Raw genomic sequence first — 25,011 nt, 5'->3', positions numbered from 1 at the left:
GAGAGCATGTAAGGTGCAAAGAGGGAGGTCGGCTGCTTATGTGGCAAGAGCTGTGCCATCTATAAACAGGCAGGAGGGCTGGCAGACAGCGGGGCCTGCTTTGAGGCTCCGTGCCAAGGCAGACCCCTCGACCTCCGTACATATCACCCCTGGTACATGGCTGCTGCCCATGGGCTGCTCCCCTACCCGCGGCAGGCTCGGGGCCTGCAGACTGCCGGGGTCCGGGAGGGGCTTCCACCCTCCGTGACACGCCGCGGGGGGCGGCGAGGCGAGAGGGGGCCGGCGCTGAAGTGGGGGTGAGGAGGCGGAGGAGTGGGAAAGACTGTGAGGGGAAAAGCGAGGGGGGCGTGAGGGAGCGGGGGTGAAAGGGGAGCGAGCGCAGAGCCGGCGGGCGCGGGGAGCGGAGCGGGTGGCAGCGAGCTGCCCGAGCCAGCGGCTGCCGGGCCATGGCGCGGCGGGACGGCGGCTACGGCGGGACGGGGCTGCCCCGCCTGCTGCTGTGGCTGGCGCTATGGGGGCTGTGCCGCGGCGGCGACGCCGGCACCCGCTCCCTGCCCGCCCGCCAAGCGGCTCTGCCCTTCGGCGGGGGCCGGCCGGCGGCCTGCAGCCCGCGCTGCCAGCACGGGGGGGTCTGCCTCGGCAACGGTACCTGCCTCTGCTCCAAGGGCTACGAGGGCGAGCTCTGCCAGCACGGTAACGCACCGCGGGGCGGGCGACGGCGGGTTGTATGGGGTCACTGGGCCGCGGCCGCCGCGGGCGATGGTGGGAGAGGAGCTGTGGGGGCGAGATGAGAAGCGCCCCAGGCCGCTCCGGGAGCGGGCCCGCTGCTGTGGTGACTTGGTCCTTGGTGGTGGTCCCTGGGCACGCGTCTTGGCCTGAGCAGGGCTGGGCACGAATACCTGTGTCAGGTATCTGACCGGGTACCTAATAGGTGTCTGAGCCTTCCCACAAGTAGTCTCTCAGGGAAGGTCTCAGGAGCTCGGATTTGGATCGAGTGTGGGAGGCTGGTGGCTGGATGCTGGGGAGGATGTAAATGAGGTGCAGTGGTGGAGGAAGAGGGGTAAAGATTCTCAGTTTCTGGTGAGGCAAGGCAATGACAGCGAGCTGGTAGAGTGCAGCCAGGAGCCAGGTCCTTTATGAAGGCACACATGTAGTGATAGGGCAAGGGGTAATAGGTTAAAACTTAAACGGGAAGTTTAGATTGGATATAAGGAGGAAATTCCTTCCTGTGAGGGTGGTGAGGCAGTGGAATGGGTTGCTCAGGGAGGTTGTGAATGCTCCATCCCTGGCAGTGTTCAAGGCCAGGTTGGACAGAGCCTTGGGTGACATGGTTTAGTGTGAGGTGTCCCTGCCCATGGCAGGGGGGTTGGAACTGGATGATCTTAAGGTCCTTTCCAACCCTAACTATTCTATGGTTCTATGATTCTATGTAGGTGAGTAGACCCAGCCATCAGAAATAGCTGTTTTGTCTGCAAGTAGTGTTTTACCACATGAACATTGGATAAACATCCACTTTCTGGACAGGCTTTGGCATTGGTTTCCTTTTCTTACTTTTACTGTGTATGCTTCAACACTTCCCCAAGAAAGGAATGGTGCTTTTAGAGGCTGGCAGCTTTCTGAGCCTCAGCAATGTTGAAGTGGTAAACTGGGTGTGATTAGTGAGCATGGGACTAATTAAAAGATTAAAAATGTGTGTAGGAGGTAGGTTCTTTTCTGGGTCTCTTGTTTATTTAGAATATGTTGTGATAGTAAAAAATACTGGAATTTACTTCATATGTAATACCTGACCCACATAGTCAATTTGTACCTCCCATTTCCATGGTAGAAGATGTAAAGCTAGGGTGAACTGAAGTCTGTTCCTGTTGGCTTCCAATGGGAGACAGTATTTTTGAAAATCGCAGAATGGTTTGGGTTAGAAAAACCTTAAAGCTCATCCAGTTCCAATCCTTCTGCCATGGATGGGGACACCTTCCACTAGACCAAGTTGCTCAAAGTCCCATCCAACCTGGCCTTCAACACTGTCAGGAATGGGGCAGGCACAGCTTCTCTGGGCAATCTGTTTCAGTGCCTCACCACCCTCACAGCAAAGAGCTTCTTCCTTATATCTAATCTCAATCTTCCCTCTTTCAGTAGTGCAATATGCAAAAGTAAACACTAGGGAAAGAGGTTTTATTTATAGCCTGTTTAATATAATGTGCTGGATTTCTTATTCCTTTCTTCAGAAATTTAACTGCAGAACATTGTGGCTATTAATTGCTAAGAGTCACTCAATATCAGGAGTTCTTTTGCTTCACATGTCTCGTGTGAAGAGATAATACAATTTGTACAATATCTGTTCTAGTTCTCAATGTCCTTCGCTGAGTTTTTGCGTTTTGTTTTGTTTTATAACTCTGAAATGGGATGTTGAAAATTTCATTCAGCACTGTAACCATTCATGGAACATCATTGATTTATTTAGAAGCTAAGGCTAGCAGGTGGTGACAAATGACGTGTCGCTAATGCACTGCATAGTGGGGATGAATAGCTATGCTGTATGCACTGTTCCAAACAACTGTTGGATCCTAGACATTTTTGGGTTTAGGAGGGATGGGAAAGGTTGTTGGAGATTTAGATCTAATTTTGAGCTAGGGAGGTGAACTGTCTGGAATTGTTAAGGGAACTAATGAATGTTTGCTCTGATAAGGTCGTCAATGTAGAAATAAATTTGGATAAATGAAGCTTCATAGCCTGTTCTGTCAAGAGAACTGAACTGAAAACTATGTGAAATAACACAGAAACAGAGTTTTATTTAAGTTGCAAGCTCTGGTATGGCATTTCCAAAGAACTGAAAGCAGTTATGAAGAGCTGAGTGCTGAATGGTTCTTTCTTACATATCTATGTATTTGCATGCAAATACTCTTCCTGCAGATACTAATGAGAAAAATCCTCTGTTCTTCAATTGGGTTGATTCAGAGTGCTAAAAGTGTATGAGGGCAAAGTCAGTGTGGTTATTCATGGCTTGTCTTTTCCGTTTTCTTGCCTCTGTTTCAGCATTCTCACCCATCCAGAAAATACAAAGCAATGCGGTGTAGAGAACTCATCTCACACCTGCAGTTAATCCAGATAAGACTCTCAAACACATGGGTTTCTAAAAGTTGTGTGTGAATAAACAAATGATTTCTCAAACACCAGGGCTGATTCAAAAAATGATTTATGAATAGCAAGGAGATCTATAGTATATGTAATTTATTTGCAATCTGACTGGACTTACCCAGAATTTAGCAAAATGAAGATTTTTATTTGTGCCTTATTCAACCTGTCCAAGATGTCAGCAATGATCATCACAGAATCTGTGATGATCATAGATGTTTTATGATAAAGCTTACATTTATCTCAGATGATTTCTAGACAAACACTGTATGTCTCCAAAGGGGAAGCTGAGGCAAAAAAAAAGAGGGTGGAGTAGAAGGAAATGCTGGCTTCTAGAGACATTTTAGAGAAGGGGTATGAGGAAATGAGCATGTAGTTTTTTCTGGAGACACTTGCAGGAATCCAGTAAAGAGTGAAGTATAAGAATCAGAAGATGCTCCTTAAGTTGCAGCATTTTTAATTAAATAATTTCTTCTTATCACCTCTTTTGATAACTGAATTCAAGAAATGACAGGTGAGAAAAGCTTTTTTGGTAGTCCAGCTGTGTTCCTGCTTAATATGGCTTTTTCTTCTGCCCGTCTTCTATGTCATCCAAAAGCTTCCTTAGTTTTGAGTGTTTAAAAGCTTAAAATGGTGGAATGCTGTCCGTAAGAGAAACTGTTTCAACTCATGTAGAATATGCAGAGCAAATATATCTTAGGAAATGTGAAGACAAACTGAGTACTTGGAGACTAAAATAATGTGAATTTCTTATGTACTGAAGCAGTAACTTTGGTAAGCCTCATCAATATTTACCTAAGGTTTGGCTTTTTTCTCTCTCTTACAGCAACATGTTACCCAAAATGTAAAAATGGTGGGGAGTGCCTCAGACCTGGAAAATGCAGATGTCCACCTGGCTACGGGGGTAGATACTGTCATAAAGGTGAGAAAGAGACAACAAGGGGTAGCTTGGAAAGACAAGGAGTTTGAAATCAGACAACACGAATTTGGGACGACTCAGCCTGTGATTCTGTGGTCCAATTTGTCCTTGAATATCGGACTGATGCCTGCTTTCCTCTAGTCTTCAGGCACTTCTCCCAGTCACCATGATCAATCATATACAGTCAGTATTAAACACATTAACTTACAATGTATGACAAAGAAATATGCAGACAGGCTCTGAAGAGCTTTGCTAGCTGTGCTGGAGTTGACTTGCGTGTCCTTGTATGTTCAGCATTTGTGCCAAATATCCTTTAGCTGAAATCATGCTCAAAACTTGTGAAAGATACTTTTTCCTGCCAAGTATCAGGCAGACATCCCAACTGTCTGTCATTATAATGAAGGATACTTGTTTCTCTTCAATACAGTGAATGTGGTGTATACATTTACATTCAAGCTTATGAAAAGATGCATTTGCTTGTACAGAACAGTAATTATGCCATATTTCAAAGACGGTGCACACCACAGTTGATACCAATCATATGTGTGGCATAAATAACACTTCATTAATGAGGTCTTCAGGGCTTTGATGTGTAGAACAAATCTGGAATGAAGAGGCTGACTTAGCTGACCTTTGGGAAGGCACCAGTCAACTTGAGTATGTTTATAGGTTCATTTGTCAAAGTAATATCCCCTTCTTTTCTTCCTCTTGTTATGTATAGGTCCTGTCAGGTAAGGAAATATGTGAATCCTTGGTCATATGTTACTGGCTTACCAGCTGTGATTTGGCAAGATTAATAAGAACATGCATGCTAGTAGCTACTGTGGTGTAGGTGATGAACAGTTGGTTCACAGCTGGGGAAGGAGAAGAAGTGTGCCATAGCAACAAGTATGTTTGTTTGTTGGTACTCTCAGGCTAAATGCTCAACAAGCTTTTAAGTGAATCCTTAATTTTAACTGCATTTTGAATTGGCATTTGCAGATGTGGCTCTGTCATCCTCACTCCTTACAGAACTGTGCCTTGCTCATAATAGTTGAAAGTTTAGTCTTTGCATATGTAGTAAAATAAGTAGTTGATGGCAGACCAACTGTTTAAAGGTAATTATTTGAAGTCTTATGCTGCTTCTGAAATGCACTGTGTATGTATGCTGTTCTTTTGCAGTAAGCTGTGAAGGAGGCTGTCAGAACGGTGGGGAATGCATCTCTGCCAATGGAGTTGTGAAGTGCCTTTGTGCTTCTGGTTGGACAGGATCAAGATGCCAAGAAGGTGGGTATCTGCATTCATGGAAATATTTATATTGATTGAAAATATAACTGCAGTAACAAAAACATTTTATAAGTATTAAGAGGCTTGTAACTATGGAAATGGCACTGCATTATTACAGAAATTAAGGACATTCATTATTGGTACATACTCACGTAAAATTACATCAAATTATTTTACATTAAAGCATACATCTGTTAATATTTAAACCAAAATTTTTAACACAGTACATAAGTTTGTGGTTTTTTTTTCTCCTTCTATGGTCCTGAAAATGCCTTTAGAGTTATACCAGTTGAGTATCTGGCCTGGAAGAAAATGTGTTTGCTATTTTAATTTGTATCATCCTGAATCTTTCATTCTGTCAGGATTCTTTTATACCAGTTTTATAAATCCTGCTGACTTGCCCATTCTTTTCTTCTAGCAATTTGTCCTCAAGGTTGTCGGAATAATGGAGCTTGTGTGGCTCCTGGGATTTGTAGCTGTCCAGCTGGATGGGTTGGTGGAGCATGTCACTTAGGTAAATGACTTCTGCCATTTTTCATTTATCTTTTTCTGTACTTGTTTGATTTACCAGTATAGGGTTCAGATCTTCAGTGCTTAACAAAGCTGCTAGGAAAGTATCTTCAGAATAGTAAATGAGAGCTGCTTCTGCACACTAGGGAGCCTACAAGTACCCATAAAGAGTAGATGGCTTTCCAGAAGATATCTTTGAAAGCCTTCTTTTTGCAGAAGAAGGCGTTTTGGACAGAAAGACAGTAATTCACCACTTTGAATTCAGATTCAGATTTTAGGTGTGAACAAATTCATTACTTGGTATGTCTTGTCATTATTTCTGAAATATTTTCTGTAAGCCAAGACCCCAGTATAAAGAACTGAAAATGGTCATTGCAGAAACACTGTCACTACTGATGTAGGTTAGAAGCTTCATTAAATTTTATGGACATGGCAGACTGAAACTTGTTTCTCACTTTGAGGATTAGTTGGCAGAACCAACTGCAGGTGCTCTTAAAAGAGGAAGCTGGCTATAATCAGGATTAGTACTGGCTGACACTCTTGCTGAAAAACCACTTGCGTTTTCCCAAATTCTGCTTCACAAAAGCAGATGATGATTATAAAAACTTTAATCTACCTTTCCCGGGCAGAGCTTTCTGTACATATATCAGAACTGCCCTGATGCTAAAGGTACTAATCCCGAGACTGTAAAAATGGAAGTTTTTGGTTTGCTCTCTGTGAGACTGAGTGAAAGCTCAATGAAACACTTCTTTTAAACTGGATTTCATGGGTGCAGAGTCTCTAGATGAAGTCCTCTGCATTTCAGTTTTTTGTGTGCCTGTGGGAATCCAAAGCAGCTTAGTTGTTCTGCAATATATCTTATGTATATAGTCAAGTAAGGATTAACAAATAATATTTTAGGATTCCCATTTGACCAGCAAAATGCCTATCCTTCATATTCATTAGCGTATTGAGGTAGAGAGTGATACTAAAAGGTAACTATAGATGATGCAAAGAATTTTTACAAAATGCTAAACTCTATTGCCCGCACCAACACTAATGGTAGAAGTATTCAAATTCTTCATGTCAAAACTATCACTGTTCCTGAGCTAAGTAGGTCTGCAACCAGTTTGGCTTCTGTTGGTGCAGGTGCTCATAAGCAAATTGCAGCCCCTGGCTTATTAACTGGTGTTAGGGGATAACTGTTAACTGAACTAGTTGGGGACAACTAAAGCTGTGCCTCCTTAGTCCTCCCCTGCCCTTCCTGTGGGGGAACAGAAGGGTAGCGTGTGAGCAAAAGCTAGGATATGGCAACTGTTTCCTCATGGATGTGGATCCAAGAACCAGCTTGAGTAAGTTTCAGCAGGAATTTTTACTGTTGCCTCACTTTCATGGAGGCATCCATCTCAAAAATAGCCTGTGCTGTAAAGAACAACAGAAATGATAGCATTTTAAAAGGGGAATGGAGCATGAATAAGGCTAGACGTACTGTGGCTGTATTCCAGTGAGGGCCACGATGCCATAACTTGAGAGGCATTGCTTTTCAGTTCTTCCATTATGCTTTTATTTATACTGTCCCAGTGCGGTCACTAGGGAACAATTCTACTAGCACAGTGAGACAGAGAAGAAAAATGATCCTGTGTTGTGCTGAGACATACTGTGTATCTGGTGTCTCATTGCAGCTGTATGTAAACTACCTTGTCAACATGGAGGAAAATGCATAGCTCCTAACGTGTGCAGATGCCGACTGCCCTACTCTGGTCTACAATGTACAAAGAAAAGGAAGGAATGAAGCAACTTCCGCAAAGATAAGCTGTGTTTTCTTCACGTAACTCTTCACACAGAGATGAAGTCTGATGCAGTGGGAGACCTTAGAACAAACATGGTAATTAATTGATTTCAGATAGCTCTTTGTCTTCAGTATATTAAGTAAATGCTTTTCTGTATGAAAGAAAAGTACTGCTGATTGTATCAAAGCTGTTATAAGTATCCAGGTGTGTGCAGTGTATGGCACATGTTTCTTTCTGTTCTCAATTTTCCTTCGTAAGCAGAAGTATTATGTCTTGGTTGATAAAACTGACCTTGAAATAAAATTTACTCTTCAAATAAAGTACTTCAGAATAGATCTATGTTCTTTCCTATTTTTTTCCCCTTTGACCAGAATTACTGCGTTACATTAGTGATATGTTTTTAAAAAGCCCATGAAACAAAACTGCCTTGATTCAGATTATCAGAAGTGGATGTTAGTTCAAGTATAATTTACCTTCAATAAGATTACAGAGTTGCAAGAGGAAAGTTGCAGAGTTTGCATCTTTCTGGAACATCAGCAAAGTGCAAAGCATCTTATTAAAACTCCGGTTATCACTTTATGTATGCTTCCTGCCCCTCCCCTCAATCTGATTTGGATCTTGATCAGTTAAGCAGTATTAGAAAAACAAAACACAGTACTTGTGCAGACAGTTCTACTGTTACTTTATAAAAGCTTAATTTGATACATGAAGAAAGTCTTTATCTTGACTGCTTCTACAATCATATTATCTGATCATCTCTCAACTTCCAGTTATTTCTTTTCCTCATCCCAGTGAGATAAACACACTTCCCAATCTCCCTTCCGGATATGTAGACATTGATGATTAATTCCTATTCAAGATTGTGTTGCTACATGAGCAATACAGTGGGAGGCTACAGACTGGCCCTGAGGAAAAGCCATGTCTGCCACAGATCACCTGTATGGAGGATGCTGAGGCTTGTTTTCTGGACATGTTCCAGTTTGTCCTCATTTAGGTTCAGAGTGAGATCAGAGCAAGATCAGAGCAGATCAGAGCGAGACTCCTACATTCATTGCTTCACGTCTCATTTGTGCTCTTTCTTGGATGCTACACTTGAGGAAGGTTTTGCCAGAATGTGCAAGTTAAATCAGCCGCCTTTCTGAATGCTGCCCAATTCAATTTTGAGGGATCGATTGTCTTCTAGGTGAAACTGGAATTTTTGGTGGGAGAATTTTAACCATGCATTACATTTGCCTATGTATTATTTTAATTCATTTGAGGGAATAACATTGTATCAGTGTACAAGCTCCGTTACCAGAACGTGTAGCTTTCATAAGCAGAATGATTTATGTGGAGATGTTTCTCTAGGGGATTGCAAGCCATCCAGCATTGACAAGAAGCAAAGGAAATGGGGTCTTCTCAGTTACCAATCTTCGCTACAAGAACACAAGCATATGGAGGGCAAATCAAGGACAATGGTATAGTTCCTAATACTACCATTTTCTGTTACAAGAAACTGCTGTGTGGTGTAGCTGAGAAGCCTTAATCTGCCCTTGCTTTGAAGGCTGTTGCATTTGATGAAACCTGCCACAGACGTGTTGTGCAGGCTTTGTGGCCAGGGGCAGGGGATTGTGGTTTTTGTGCTGCTGCTGTTGTGATAGACTGGATATTTCAGACATGCTGGTGGAAAAATATGGTTTTCATTCATGGAACAAGAAGATCTCATCAATGCTTCTGGAGTAGGCTTTATGATGATGAAATCCTTTGTATCAATCACAGTTCACTACAATAATAATGCCATAATTTAGAAATTCAGGAGTTAAACTGCATACCTTAGATGACATATACTGGTTTCAGGGAAGTGACTGGAAAAAGATTAATTGCCTCAGACCCAAGATTTCAGAGTAAATGAGCAGAAGTATGTAAATGCTAAGCGGCATATCATCTCCGCATTGTTCCTGAAGAGACTGTCTTCTACTAATAAAGCCAAAAGTGACGATAATGATGATTAGAAGCCAAGAGGCATCAGCATCATTAGGAGCCTGAAACCAGAAGCCGTCAGTAAGAGAGGCCCGTAACTGGTGTTTCTGCGCAGGGCAGTACAAACGCTGATTTAAATAGTTCCCTGAAATGACTGAGGTAAATAAGCAGCATTTTGATGGAGTATTTTAGAAACACTGCTTGAATGTAGCACCATCTACTGGCTACAGGGAGTTTCGCTGGCTTTTTTTGGTATTGTTTTTAAGAAATGTAATATAAATTTCTGCAATAATAGATTCATAGAATTATGTTTTAAGTGAGTTTAAAGGTGAATTTTATAGCAGTTTTAAGGTAGAACAGTCTCAGAATGTATTATTAATGATAGTTCAGGTCCCCAAATTATTGTTTACACAGTTCTACAAATATTTACTATAAGAGCTGTTGCTATTCCTTGTCTTTTGTTTGTTTCCCACTCACATAATAGTTACAGCATGTAATTTTTGGAGCTGGACGTGTCTTGCTGTGAGAAGTTAGTTATGCATGCAGCTCAAAGGTCAAAAAAAACAATACAGAACAGATTACCTCACTTATTTATTAGAGCTAACCGTAACACCTCAGATGCTCTGATTTTCACTAAAAACGACTGGGAAAATTGTAGGGGTAGGGCATGGGCTGAATTGCTGATATCCTGTCTTTTTAGAGTGTGCGTGGAAAGCTGAGAAGTTTCTTCAAGTTATTTATATGCACATTTTACCATTTATATTTTCTCTTCTACCCTAAGTGGCTGTTGTGAGAATTGAGTTACTTGGTTTATCTGTAAAATATCCTTCATTGTCTAAACTGAGCTGTGTAGTTGAGTAAAATGACCTGACATTACCATGTGAGACCTTTATACAAGAGAAACAGCATAAATATCTTCATCATTAGTAACACTTTCTAGGCACCATGTTTGATTTTGTGTATGTACCCAGGTGTTATGTTTTACTGAAAATTTAAACTTCAGATTGTCCTATTTGGTCAAGTAATGAGGTGGACATAGAAAACTTTTCAAGTAATTTAAGCTGTTACACTGATTTACATTAGGGTTTGTGCAGATTCTTCATGGGTTTGCTTTTGGTACATGGGAATGTTAACTAGCTTTCTATTCTCAGCTCTGAGAATGCGTTATTGTGTAAAGAAAAAAGAGCCTTTCACATGGGGCCCACTAGTTTATTAAGTGTAGGGAACTGAGGCCTTGCTAAGACCTTCTGTGTCTAAGACCTATTTTCTGTGGCTACGAGTCCTTCCTTCAGAAAACATAGATTATACCGCTCTTTTTTAAAACCTTAAAGGTCTTTTTAAGGGCAAAAGTCAATTTGCACTTTGAAGAATTTCTACTGGCATGCAGAGCAACTTCAGCACAATCAGGTAATGGATGATGTACCTATGTACCTTCCAGCACTGTTTAGGATTTGCAGAAGTCATGCAAGAAAATTCAGTGAGGATATCTGCACCCTGTAAAAGGTGCACAGAATCACTGTAAGATCTTAATGGCACAAGTTACCCTTCATTCTATGAGAGTGGAACCGTGGCAGCTCCTGCAGTATGCAGCCCTTCTTTCCAACTCTTTCAGGCCTCATTTCAGATTGCATTATGCAATTTTAGAACAACTTCCTTAGCCTGTGGGCACAAGCCCTCCATATGCTTCTGCCTCTTCTTAAACCGAGCAATTCTGTTGCATTGTTGCAACGTGTCTTCTAATTACAATCAATTCAGTTTCATGTGTCAATGGACAATCTAGTAACAAAATAGTTTCAACTAAACACATAATTACTGGCCAGTTCTGAAGTGGCTGTTTGTCTTCAGGCATGTACTCATAATTTTTCTGCATCATGTGCTGGCTGGAAAATAGCACAGCTTAGCACTGACAATTTTTAACTACTGCAGCAAAACTCTGGCTGTGCTTTTGTTCACACAGCTTGCATTTAAAAAAATATAAAAGAAATAATTTCTCCCTTTAGAACCATTCAAAATAAATGGGAAATACTAAAAATTATGATTAAACACCCCCCTTTATTCAGCCTGAAAACCTAGAAAGGCACATACACATTGATTCAGCTTTGTGACTAGAGAGCTGCACAAGCTCGTTAACCAAAGTACTATTAACAGTGTTGCTGGCAGATGTTATCCCTCTCTTTAGCATGACACCTCTCTAACTGGCACATGGAACAGGGGTTATTACAGTATGAGATTATGCCATAGTGGTGTGTTTGCATTTTAAAAACATTTTCAGAACCTTGTGTATTCAAAGCATCATCCTGAGGCATCATTTCCAAGAGCTAGTCTGGTTTTGTTCAGAGATCTTTGTGAGTTGTGTGAAAGAGAATGGTTCAGGGTGAGTAGGTTTTAAATAACAGAACAGTTCCCAGAAGATCAGGCTATCAGCCACTCGGATGCTAGATTGAAAGAAACTATGGAAACACTGAAACTTAGAATGCAAGTGGGAAATGAAAAAAAACATTTTTAAGTACACCAGTCAGGCTCTTGGAAATCCATCAGGTACTATCCTGGAATAATGCTGAGCTCTCAAAATGCCAGCTTACTTTGCAGAATTGACTTAAGAGGACTATCAAAAGGTGAGGAGAAATATAGGCAGAGAGCTGGTAACAGCTATGATTTGGCAGTCAGCATCCCACAGTGGCAGTAAATGGCAAAATGAGCTCTGTATTCTTTGCATTCAGAATTGGTGTATGTAAATTGAATATTGCTCAGGAGAACAGGAAGTTGTGATGTTTATGTCTGTTTTAAAGAAAACAAAGTAAAACAGTAGAGTTCAATGGCTTAGCTAAGTGCACATTTGCATCTATTGCAAGAGCTAGTTGTGGCAGGAACTGAAAATGTCTTATGCAGCTGTAAGGGAAGATGATGGTGGTCCTCTGTAGGAAACTTTGGAAAAATCAGAGTTTTGTTTCTTCAAAACCCACCTTGCAGCTGGTATGTTCTAACAGTTCATTCTTCTATGATGTTTTTGCAAATACTTTCTGATTTGATGCATATGGATGGCACGATGTACAGAAAATTCCTCCTCCTAGTTCAGATTTTAAGATTTGGCATGGCCAAAAGTGTTGACCCAAGTTCTTTAAGAGATTCAGAGACAAAATTACTGGAAGTCATCTCAAAATGGTTTACAAAGGCTTGCTAAAATAAATCAGAGTTATTCTCCATCTGGTTAACAAGACACGTGGCCTTGCCTCTGTTATTAGTAGCCTGTTAGTTCCCCTTTCTTCCTCACTAGCTGCTAGTCATTACAGCAGACTGATGCAAATATAACACACAAAAAAAAATAGTTCTGCTTTTTCTTCTGCACACAGCCAAATAATACGTATGTAACCACTGCTTAAAAGCAGAAGGTACCATTCACAAGTGATGATGTGCTGCCTCCCCTCCTACAGACATTTGGCAGCTGTTACAGTCTTGTTCCCACAAGGAAAATCCCACAGTCCCACTGACTACATCAACAAACTGCAGAATTTTGAGTTTGCATCATTCATCAAATCTGCGAGCCCAGAGAATAATCAGAGGCTTTGGGGTTTCTGCATGAGGTAGCAAAAAATTGTAGAAATACACGTTTTAATGACTGCAACATTGTTGTTTTGAAGCTAACCAAAATTCAAGACTGCCATACGGATCATTTAAAATAATGCTTCTGGATATTCATTTAAATAGATGCTGTAATTGCCTTCAATCCTTTAGCTATTTTCAAGTCTCATACATGCAGCATTGCAACTGATGATACACTTTTTTTTCTTCAACCATGATGTCTTTGTACCTTGGAGAGAAAAATAATATAAAAAGAAACTTTAAGAACACAGCACTGTTTTATGATAAAGTTTAAGAAACTATTTCAATGAATTTCTGCTTCCTGATATGCAAAAATACCACATTAGGTTAAACTTGTGCATAGAGCTTGTTTATTCCTTTAAGAAATTGTGCCATTTTGGTCAGTGTATGACATAGCGTTGTCTGATCAGCAATGTATTTTCTAGATTAAAAATGTACTAGTGCTTTGGATGATAATAAAAATTATCTTTTTTTAGGTCACATTTTGTAAACAAATATTGCAAAAGTTATAGTCTTCTCATTATAGGATGTGTGGTTTTATGTTTTCATGACGTGTATGAACAAGTGGTACTGGCATCGTATATTTGACTTGAAGTAGAAAAACAATCTGAACTCCCTGTAGACTTAACTGGGAGGAGCTGAGGCTGGATGAAAGTTAAGCCATTACTCTCTTCCCTGTTCTACCCATTTCTCACTAAAAATGCCTGCACATTTAGCAGCCACAGTATAGGTTTTACATTACAAGACATAATGTGGCAAAGTACTTAAGGAAAGATGGGAAGGACAGAATATGCTGGAGACCAAATAACTGAATTGTTTTTAAAAGGAAACATAGTACAGGTATGAGTAGTGGCACAGAATTAAGGATGAATATAAAGGAACAGTGCCAGCATACAGGGCTTGTATCAGACAGCTCCACAAAATGAATCCTGCTGGCACCAGAAGTGTCTAAATATGTTGAAATTAAGAGAACAGAAACATTACAGATGATTCAAGAAGAGCAGAATGCTTTCTACTTCAGACATCCAAAAGATTTAATTGTAATGAAATGTTTCATTAAATTACTTCTGAGTGGCTGTCAGCACTCAAGCAAAGAAATACACCAGATTACATGACAAAGCCCAGAAATGGTCATCATTCACTCTAATGCAAAAAAGTAACATTATTCTCAAGGTTACACTGTGTAAAGCAGGGATGAACTGAGTGACACTGTAGTCAAGATCAGAGGTTGACTCAACACAAGCTAAGACAATCAGTGGTGAGATAGTCTTCCCTAAAATGGGGCCAGATGCTAAAAAAGATTATTGGCTGTACAAGGATAGTTATCAACTCGTGCTGCAGCCACTTAGGGAATGACAAGAGATAGATAATTAGCTTCGTTTGAAACAAAGAGAATTTACATTAAGTGTTGAGAACAGTTGTGTATTACCGGCGATAAGTTACTGCAATAGCTCTTAGGAATTTTATGAATTTACTCTCACTGGAGACCGAAATGAAATTGGACAAGCAAATTTGGTGTATTTTGTGCTGCTTCACTGGGCAAGAGTGGACTAGATAATGACTCACAAATCGCTGTATTTGTGATTGTGTTTTGACTTTACACGTACCTGAATCTTCTTGCCACAGATGACTCCAGTATAACCAGGACGACACAAGCATACATTGGGCAATACACACTTGCCTCCAAACAGACACTTCTGGTTGCACACAGCTAAAACAGGAGAGGTACATATTTGGCTTTATTCTTGAAAACAACTTGGTGAAAAAAAGTGGCTACTATCTCTATATGCTTATTCGGCTTGCTTATAGGAGCTGAGAATGTGGTAGGTATCTTCATCCGGAAACATGCCTCAGTGTGAGAAGATTTCAGAGTCATGTGGAGCCAACAATGTTCTTATACCTACCTCATCCCCATTATGCTTTGATGAAGATTTAATATGGGAACTTGCTGAGGGCATGCACATGACCGGGCAAGGGAGACGAGTAAGGTGGGGTTTAATGCATCTTCAAGCTATTGCAATGGCCTCTCAGGGCTGTCGCAGCAGCATATTTTGTTAGAGCAAGCCACCACATATTGCCATGGTCCCAGATTACCATCATAGTCTGGAGTCTTCAGAATTGGTAGAGAAATCTCTTACTTTTCATCCCGCCTTTGACACCGATTTGGGTTAAAATACAACCAGGATATAGGACTTCTAGTTACTATGTATGGCTGAAGCATTTGTAACTGTGTTGAAACAGAAGGTTTCAGGTCACATCGGTCTTACGTGTTTGACAGTGGATTCCTTCCCACTGCGGAGGACAATGACACGTACTCGGCCCAATACACTCTCCACCGTTCTCACATTCCTGAAGACAGATCGCTGCACAAACATCATCACAAAGTTTGGTTATACCCCAAGTGATTAATTTTACTTATTATTTGCATTTCAGGATGCCCACAAGAGGTTAAGTGCCTTCAATACAAAAGTCACATCATCTTCACTGAAAATCCATCCAAGTTCAGGAGGATATTAAAGAGAAGCAACTACGAGCAAAAAGCCCTACATCCAGAGCATGCACTGAGATGTTCTGATGAATCACAGATTGCTACAAAAGCCTGAAATAGTGATTTAAGTCAGCACCACTAAATAGCTTCATTTTTTTCCAAATTGCCTTATCTAAACCCCACACCTTAGTGAGAGATCTTTTCTCAGTCATGCAGCTTAACACATCAACTCATGAACATTTGATCCAAAATTATTTTCTAAGACTCATTTTTCTGCGTGTTCATCTCTGCTTATAAAGCTATAATCTAAACCACTATCATTTCTCACTGGTTAACTATCTGATAATCAAATCTCTCTTACACAGCACTCAAGAATATCTCACCCCTGTTAATATGGGTAGCATTTTTTTTTGGTAAAACGTTCCATTAATTACAGAAAGTAATACGGCGAAAATTGTTTTCCCTGCATGCCATTAGAGCTTATTGGCCATATCAGTATTGGAGCCTCAAGTGGATGCTGTGACAGACACTAACACTTTAGCTATTGGATTTTTACTGCTCATCCTCGTGCTGACTTTCAGGAAGACTGCTTTTATCCATGCTGCCACAATTTATTTATGCACTGTCAGTATCTTCATTAATATACAATGTGACCCACAGCTGTGCTACCATCATAGTCCTATTTCTAAAGAGGGTCTAAAGATGCTCATTGCATCTTCTATTCCAATCATCACCCCCTGTTTTCACAGTTTCCCAATCTTCCACTGCAGTTCTTTTTCTATTATACCTGCTTTCATGTCCTACAGCACAAACTGAAATCCTTTCACTTCATTGACTCAGCTCTTCGCAGAAATGCAGATGTTTCTTATTTGGACAAGAGTTAAAAAGAAGTGAATATTATCTGATACACAAGAATTTAAAAGATACTTTGGTCTCATGATTCAGCCTAAGAACTGCATGGTATTAGTGCTCCATCCTAAATTTTGCTGCCAAGTTATAGACTATAATCTTTCATTCTTGAGTTCTTTGGTGCTAACTTTGTATTAACTGTGTGAACAGAGTTGTTCTTTAGTCATATATTACTTCTAAGGTATGGTTCTCCATACCTCACTGCAAGACACTTACGAGTGTTACATCTTTTTCCTCTCCATCCTGAAGGACAAGAGCAAACATTTGGTCCTACACACCTTCCTCCATTCATGCACCTTGGCTCACAGACACCTTAAAATCAAAACCATCTGCTGGTTAATACATTTAACTGATTACAGAATAATACATTGGTTACTTTTGGATCCTGGAAGGATTTTAACACTGCCTTACTTTTTTCACATCTTCTGCCCGTGTACCCCTCAGGACAAGTACAGATGTTACTTCTCATGCAATGACCACCATTCTTACAAGGTGGGCTGCAGACAGCTAAAAGATACAAACAGGAGGGAAAGGCTGGAGTTTGCATTTTGTTTGATTTACCAATACACTTCTAGGAAATAACAGTGCAACACTAAAATTCTGACTGCTTGTAGAGACATTCAGCACTATCAGGCTCATCTCATAAAAATTATATTAATATGAATTGGTTCCTATGTCAACAGTAAACACAAAATCAGATAATAATGGGTCAAGTTTGGTAACTGTACGTATGTACATGAGTAACCAGAGTACTTAATATGCAATGGAACTGGTTGAACATTGCTCAAAAGGTGAGTAGAAGACAAGGCAAATTTTGAGCCTCCGTTCTCTTTGGACATTCACTGACTCAGCCAGAAAATCTAAAAGAATAATCTAATCTCTGCTTTGAGCCACTTCTCAGGTACATGACTTGATTGTGAATTCTGTGTTAAGACAACTATGTTTTCTCACAGACTTCCTCATAATGGCAGCTAAGAGGGGAGGGGGAAGAAAAAAAAATTACCATTCTGACACTGGGCACCAAAGAATCCATGTGGACAGAGGCAAACATCTGGCTTAGTACAGGAACCACCATTAAGACACACGGGGTCACACATTGCTGCAGAAACAGGGTCAGGAACAGTGGGAAGCATGATATCCTACTAAAGTCTATAACATATATGCTTCTGTTGCAATGACAGGAATTAAACACTTAAGATAAGTGCAAGTAACACCATTCAGATAAAAACTTTACCCAGAATTTTAGAATCAGTATTAGACATTCTAGAGGTGCTGCTGGCAGAAAACTAACACACAGAGATATCGCTGCTGTCTGAGACATGCGGTTCCAAACTATGGGAGGTCCTAGAGGTGCTCTCTGAGGAATACAAAAGCTGTAGGAGTGTTACCTGTACTGCATGTAGGTCCGTGCCACCCATGTTTACACTGGCAGATGTCTGGAGTAAGACATTTACCACCATTTTCACAGTGCCTGTTGCAAACCACTTCCATCCAAGAAGTTAGGCAAGAACAAAGAAGGCAGCAGGTGGGGAAAAGAAAGAAAGAGATATGTTACAAACGACACTTAATTTTTTAGCTCTTTCCCAGACATTAACACTGGAAATAGCATACAATTCCACTAATTGAAGATGGAATCCTGAATAGATGAATCCAGTCTCAAAGCCACAAAAAGGTAGCACCAGAATATAAAGATAAATAAATGTCTTTCCATGCAATTATCCATGGTCTGGTTAAATACAGTGTCAAAAATCTAGAAGATCTGAAATAAATTGCCAAAAAAAAAAAAAAGAAATTCAATACTAAGAGACATGATGGATTTGATGGACTCCAAGAAAATTCACACATGTCCTCCATCATTTCAGCAAGTACAGCTGCATGCTTAGAGTGACATGACACTGACAACCAAAGACATTAAAATATCATGGCTGTGGAAAACCATGAATCACTTCGTCAGGACAACATTTCATTTATCTCATTTTCTGTAGTACAGCTTAGCAAAGAGAAGCTTTTTTTTTTGTTTTGTCACAATTGAAACTAGAAAAAGAAAAACTGAAAAACTGAGAATAAAGAATCCTGGGATTTGAGAAGTAGCTGAACAAAGGACTTTCTCAATTTGGGGTCAAAAATGCAGTGGCACATTCAGGGGAATGATAAACAGCATGTCTAAATTTGGACTCTGAATAATAAAAACTACCAGTACAAAATCTATCCAAAATCTGGAGCTGCCAAATTGCAGCATGTAGAATTCAATGTGCAAAAGACAACTTATGTGAGACTAACTACAATTTTTCAGCAAATTTTCCAGTCTTCTTGACAGGTAAAAAAACCAAAAAAAACCACCACTCTATAATGTCATTCTGAATTCAGTTTTAATGCATCCCAACTTTTTTGAACTGCCATTCCCTGAATGTACACGAGCATCTAACCAATTTAAGATGGTAGAAGTTAAAAAGCTTTAAGGACATATTAAACACATCTATGTTTGTTCTGAAGATAATATCATAATGCACAATATTCAATGGTTCCACATTCATAAATCATAAATAATGAACTATTTGCAATTTTCACTGAACCTAATGTTTTCAAAGTTATGGGCAAATACTATCTAACTAATGCTGGAAAGGCCCAAGCATGGGAGCCTTCCAAGTGCATTGGGTCATTATGTCAATTGCCAGCATTAGACAGAGTGCATAAAAAATTTAAACCATAATTTGTTTTTTCCTCCTGAAGAACATAAGAAATGTTCCTTGTTCTTCCCTTATGCTTTTTTTCTTACTCGTATCACATCTTGGTCCCACAAAACCATATGGACAGGTGCAGAGATTTCTGGCCAAGCACGTGCCTCCATTTTGACAGGGTGGTTTACAATGTGCTGTAAATAGAGAATTATGTTGTTCAATCTAAAAAGATGCATGGACTGGTTATGCTTTAAAAAAATGGAAATGTTAATAACTGACTGTGAGCAAAGAACTGGCAATAAAATAAGAAGACATATACAACGTCTTGTGACAGGAAAATGTAACAAGAACTATTTCATGCCAACAGAGTACAGAGTCCCAACAATGGTGGACACCCTGAAGAAATCTGAGACAACTTCCAGACAGGACTTCCCACTTTTTGAGAGTGTTTATATCAGAGGCATCTACATTCACTGGTTAACTCCTCTACTTACTGGGAAAACTAAATTTAGGACTGTTCAATCACATGCAATACTTACAGTGGATATAAAAGAAGTATAGTACATAGCTATACTCACAGAGTTACTCAAAGAATTCTATTAGAGTAAAATTAACACGTATTTTTGCTGTCATGGAAGTTATCTACAGCATTCTTTAGGCATTTATGGATTCAAAAATGAAAAATATTCCATTTACCTTCCTCACAAGCAGAGCCACTATACCCTGGACGACATTCACAGACATTGGGCTTAATGCACTTCCCATGGTTTTTGCAATCGGGTCTGCAAACAGCTGTGCAAAAAAATCAACTGTGAATATTCAAATCATTAATTTGTAGATATAAGTTACCACAGGCCAAATCAAAATGCCATACTCACCAGCCTGACAGTTATAACCAGTATAACCAGGCTTGCACCTGCAAATATTAGGTGCCACACAATCCATGTTTTTGCCACATGTTTGTCTGCATCTGGCTGAAAGGCAATGAAGAAAACAACGAAAGGAATAAGGAAAATGAAAGTAGCATTTCAGCACAACTGTCTTTTCTAACATAATGAACAGATCACATAAGATCCATCAGGTCCCTTCCCACAAGGGGGGAGCCCGAGACACATCAGAAAAGTATTTTTAAGTGCATACATACAACTAAAAACCTGTAGGCTATGCCAATATTAAGAATGAGAAAATTCAATACTTTATGCATTTCACTGATCACAAAGTTATAAAGATGTCAAAAGATTCTTTTCTGCAAAGCATTTAGTACAGTTATCTGTAATACCTCTGCAAATGAAGCCATCTCCATAATAACCATAAGGACAACGACCACACTTGACACCTCCATCCTGATGTGGCTCACAAGGTACGCCAGGAAAACAGGGTAAATCAGTACAGGTTACTGCTTTAGGAATCACTATTTCACTCAGTTCTTCAGGAAGCATTTTTGGAGGGGCAGTGACTTCAACAAGGCCAAAAGGTAAAGGACTCGCCTTATGCTTGACTAATAGTTGTTGAACTCTGTAAGCATTTCCACCTTTGAGAACTTTGCTTTGCAAAGACAGCCCTTTGCTTATATTTTTTGTGCTGCTAGAATTCTTCCTGCTGGTCTCAAAATAGCTGTAGGCCTCAACTTGTGCCCTTATTTTCTCCTCAGGTGATGCAACATGGCTCTGTGAAGACGCAGGCATCACAGCATATACTGAAGAACTCTCTTCCATGTTAGCAAGGTGATCACTGATGGTACTGAGAGCATGAGCAATGTTTCCACTAACAGCAGGTTGTACAGAAGCACTTCTCTGAGGATGAAGTGACTTCCAAGCAGTGATGACTTTTACTGTGGAAGATGGTGGAATACTGCTACTGACTACTTCTGTAGAAATAAATCTCTCGGGGACATCTGTAGTACTTGAAATATAGCTCAAGGTGCTTAAATCCTTTTCAAACGATGATTGCTGAAAACCTACAGCATGTTGGAAAGAAGGGGGGGGAAGTACAGCAATATTATGAGACTTTTTTTCCCTTCTGAGAATGGGGAATGTCTTTTGAACAGAAAAACATACAGCCCATTCAGTTTGCTTCACAGTCTCTCCAAGTGCTACATTAGAAAGCATGTATGCAGTAGAACTAACTGGCAGAACTGGAGAAGATCAAGGTATTCTGGCTACGTTCTTTCCCACTCTCAAAATGTCTTTTCTTGGCTGGAAGATAAGGAGAGTGAACCATATATATGAGGCAGGCAGCAGAGATTTTTCCATACTGGGTCAATAACCAGCTTTACTGTCAGAGCAAATTATCAGCTCCATCTATTCCTTGCAAGTAGATAACTGAAAAAAAGTTTAAAGAAAAGATAATGCTTATGGTTCACCAGTGTGTCTGAGCACTAATAATAAGCCCGGAATCTGGAAGCAGATATTCAATCATGTACCTGCTTATACATATTGACGGACAGTATTTTAGGTGAATAACCCACCACCTTGTAGCAAAAGAATTGTCATATTTTGCTCTCCACATTTTTCTCAACTTCCTTGAAGTTTCTATATGGGTTTTATCAGTGGGATGTTTTATAAGTAACACAGACTGACTCAGCCTCCTTTTGGAAAAGGATGCCAAATGAAGGAAATATTCTCCCTATTCTGCCCAGGAAAAGCGGGTGGCCGGGTGTGTTGTGGCACTGTAATCCTGGCATGGCAGAATGCTATATAGGGGGCTTTTAGCATTATGGGACAGAGAAATGAATGAAACTGGAGAAGATTATCCAACCTAAGTTCAGTCCCTGATCCCATTTACTACAGTAACAGAGAATGGTCTACGAAAGGTTAAACTTTACTAAATTGTATCACCGTGTGCTGTGTCCCACTGTGGAAAAAGCAAACTATTTTACAGCTGCTGAAGAATGATCCAGCACTGGCAGCAGAGTAAAAGAGTCTTCCTCCTCCCCCACTAGCAACTCAGAGAGATAAAGGCAAAAGACACATGAGAATTTCCTGCAAAGAAAGCCTCAGCAGGCACAGAACTGGAAATGCCAGCAACAGCATTTACTGAGTTCTGAAATTAAGACATTTGCTTGCTATATCCTTCACCTTTCCTTTGAATTAAAGTAGGAAAATGCCATTCAACATAATGCTACAAACTTTTGCTTATCTCATATACCAGATGTCCTTATCCCCATGTTGCCTATTTTATGTCAGTGGTTAGTCACAAAAACAAAAGGCAACTGTAAGAGTGTCATACATCACACTGTCAATAAAATTACTTGACTGACCTAAGGGATTTGTTGATATTGACATTTCAGACTAATTTTTCAGACTAGAATACACTACCAATAATGAATTAAATTGAATCAAACTGAAAAATTAAAGTAACATAAAACTGACTAGAACCTTTATTTGCCAGCTATATGCTTATCAGTATGTGAATCAGAAACTCCATTTTCTTCATGAAAAACATCACCTTTATTCCCTCCAATTTCTCCTGTGGAATCCTTTCTTTCAACATTAGTGGTTTCTAAAAAGAAAAGATGTGAAGGAACATTAGTTCTTACTTTTGCTTCAGCTGCAAATAAATTACAGAGTTAAAGTTTTAGTACCTAAAAATTGCTCAAAATTCAGAAAGCTGTGAGAGTAAAAATTGTTTCTTAAAAGTTTTCTTTAGAGTATTTTAAAAACACAAGTTATTCAGTAATTGCATTCTAAATAAATGTTTGGGCACTGTGTTTGGCAAGTGCCTTGATCTGGATAAATAGTTACACAATGTTAAGCTATGTTAAAGCAATCAAATAGAAAAATATTTTAGCAGTAATTGCTTACATTATGAAAATAATGCAGGAAAAAAAATACATTTCATTGTATCCTAATTTGATGTAAAAAAACAGGATATTTTGTATCTATTTTTTCTAGTCACCTGGAAAAGTGCTTTAGAACTAAGTGACTAAGTGACTGAGTGCAGTCTGATGTTGTCATCAGCTGAGATTTTGTCCCAGCCACCAACAGTCAGAGACACAGTCCTCTTTTGCTCACTATTGAAAAGAGTTCCAAATTTCTGTTAGAAACATGAAGCACAACCAAAAGGTATTTTATCTGAAGGACAAAAAGATAACAGCATTCTTCTTTTACCATAACATGACTTCCCATTTCCTTGCAGATTATCTGGGCATGGACCACAATAGTAAGAACCAAAAGTATTGAAGCAAAACACTCCAGGGAAGCAAGGACTGGATAGACATTCGTCTACATCATCTTGACAATTTTTACCTGCATTGAAATACAGAATTTTTTATAATATTGTGTCACTAGGCTTTGACAGCATGTTTATAAAAGTAGAATATGATTCTAATACATGCAGGTGCTGAAATATAAAAAGGGGATCTATCAGTTGCAACACAGTACTTCAGTGTAATAAGTACAGCTGACTAGGTTTGCTATTCACATTTTTTCATCTTATATCAGTATCTTGCTTATTACGGAATATGGAGAAGATGGGCTGTGGGGCTACATGTTTGTCTGTGGGCATAGGAGGAATCACACTGTAACAAAACTCATCACTCCTACATTTCACCATGTTGCTGAGTTCACCTGTGTGGAGGAGAAAAATGGAAATTTGTTCTCACAAAATAAACAACCACTATATTCATGCAAGAAAAATCTTGAAGTAGGTCCTATAACTTTATCACAAGACCATAAAATTTCTTCATACTCTATCAGTAACCTTTTTACAGTAAAAAATTTTAAAAAACCAAAACAAAATGAAACCAACAAAACACCAAGCAACATAGACGTAAAATTTGAAACTCCTATTTATCACTAAATGTGATAGTAAAGTATCAATTTACCTTGAAGTTCAGGTGGACATTCACAGTAATAGCTGTTTATTCCATCCACACATCTGCCAATACCACACGGGTTAAGTTTACAGTCATCAGTATTCACTTGACAGAGATCACCTTCAAATCCAGCCACACACACACAAAGATATCTTCCACTTCCAGGTGGGAAATTAATGTTTGTCACACATGAGCCATTATTTAGGCAATCACATGATTTTACACTGACCTACAAGACATGCCCAATAAGACAATTTTTTTTTTTTAAATAAACTAGCAATGAGTTTTGTAATTAGATATCTTAAACATCTTACTGGTGGGTGTCACTTTACTGTAATAAGCATTACCTCTATTTCTACCTTAGTCTTTGCATTGCAGTCATCTGTCAAAGAAAATGTTAATTTATGGAGATTCATTGACACAGCTTTCCACAAAAGGAGACCTGATGGGGAAAGACTGGCACCTTCTGGACCAGAATCCAATGTGAAATGAACAGCAGAGCCCTCTGGATCTGAAGCCAAAAACTGATACACAAAATCTTCTCCATAAAAAGTCTGTAGCATACCCCGAAAATTTTCAAGCACTGGAGGCTGGTTGTCTGTAACAAAGAAGATATGTCCCTGTTTTAAGCAAAAGTGGCAATATACTTACAAAAATTAAAAGGAGCACATCCTTCTATTATAGAAGTCACATGTAATTATTTCTCTTACATTCTAATGTAATTTGAATAGCACAGGGAAAATACTAGGTATTTTCATTAAAACTGTAACAACATAACCAAGAAATTACTTATTCAATACAAGAGCTTGTAAAGATGCAGTGCATCTAGGCATAAGAAGAATTCAGAATTCATAGAATTTAATGCTGTATTTTAACTATGAAGAGACAGTTTGCAGATGGAAGTACAGGAAGCCATAAAAAAAAAAAAAGGTGATTACTGTTTCCATTAACAAATGAACAGACATTGT

At 39.5% G+C, this 25,011-nt stretch overlaps 2 protein-coding genes across 2 annotated transcripts in view; one reads left to right on the top strand and one right to left on the bottom strand.

Moving 5' to 3' along the window:
- The first annotated feature begins 346 nt into the window (after positions 1-346).
- Positions 347-7,913, top strand: LOC130593235 (wnt inhibitory factor 1-like). Its single transcript, XM_057398635.1, has 5 exons — positions 347-693; positions 3,956-4,051; positions 5,210-5,314; positions 5,733-5,828; positions 7,486-7,913. Exons 1-5 carry the CDS (start codon positions 447-449, stop codon positions 7,593-7,595), a joined length of 654 nt encoding a protein of 217 aa, XP_057254618.1. The 5' UTR covers positions 347-446; the 3' UTR covers positions 7,596-7,913.
- A 4,637-nt stretch (positions 7,914-12,550) lies between these two features.
- The window catches only part of VWDE (von Willebrand factor D and EGF domains), a 40,769-nt gene continuing 28,308 nt past the window's right edge, over positions 12,551-25,011 (bottom strand). Inside the window, exons 17-31 of the mRNA XM_057397393.1 lie at positions 24,391-24,641; positions 24,053-24,272; positions 23,337-23,474; positions 22,675-22,728; positions 20,507-21,184; positions 20,106-20,201; positions 19,924-20,019; positions 19,326-19,421; positions 17,938-18,033; positions 17,553-17,648; positions 16,961-17,056; positions 16,766-16,861; positions 15,420-15,515; positions 14,760-14,863; positions 12,551-13,360 (exon numbers count right to left, since the gene is read on the bottom strand). Of these exons, the coding sequence (XP_057253376.1) occupies positions 13,340-13,360; positions 14,760-14,863; positions 15,420-15,515; positions 16,766-16,861; positions 16,961-17,056; positions 17,553-17,648; positions 17,938-18,033; positions 19,326-19,421; positions 19,924-20,019; positions 20,106-20,201; positions 20,507-21,184; positions 22,675-22,728; positions 23,337-23,474; positions 24,053-24,272; positions 24,391-24,641 (2,234 nt within the window). The 3' untranslated portion in view covers positions 12,551-13,339. The remainder of the gene's footprint in view (positions 13,361-14,759; positions 14,864-15,419; positions 15,516-16,765; positions 16,862-16,960; positions 17,057-17,552; positions 17,649-17,937; positions 18,034-19,325; positions 19,422-19,923; positions 20,020-20,105; positions 20,202-20,506; positions 21,185-22,674; positions 22,729-23,336; positions 23,475-24,052; positions 24,273-24,390; positions 24,642-25,011) is intronic.

This window comes from Pezoporus wallicus, unplaced genomic scaffold, assembly GCF_028554395.1.
Source record: "Pezoporus wallicus isolate ANWC-B61680 ecotype Strahan unplaced genomic scaffold, APGP_CSIRO_Pwel_v1 contig_7099, whole genome shotgun sequence".
Taxonomy (NCBI): Eukaryota; Metazoa; Chordata; class Aves; order Psittaciformes; family Psittacidae; genus Pezoporus; species Pezoporus wallicus.
This window is presented reverse-complemented; position numbering and strand designations above follow the sequence as displayed.

Coding starts and splice junctions, on each gene's coding strand:
- LOC130593235 (XM_057398635.1), top strand. CDS start 447: ATGGCGCGGCGGGACGGCGGCTACGGCGGGACGGGGCTGCCCCGCCTG. Junction 4,052..5,209: donor GGGTAGATACTGTCATAAAG/GTGAGAAAGAGA, acceptor GTTCTTTTGCAG/TAAGCTGTGAAGGAGGCTGT. Junction 5,315..5,732: donor AGGATCAAGATGCCAAGAAG/GTGGGTATCTGC, acceptor CTTTTCTTCTAG/CAATTTGTCCTCAAGGTTGT.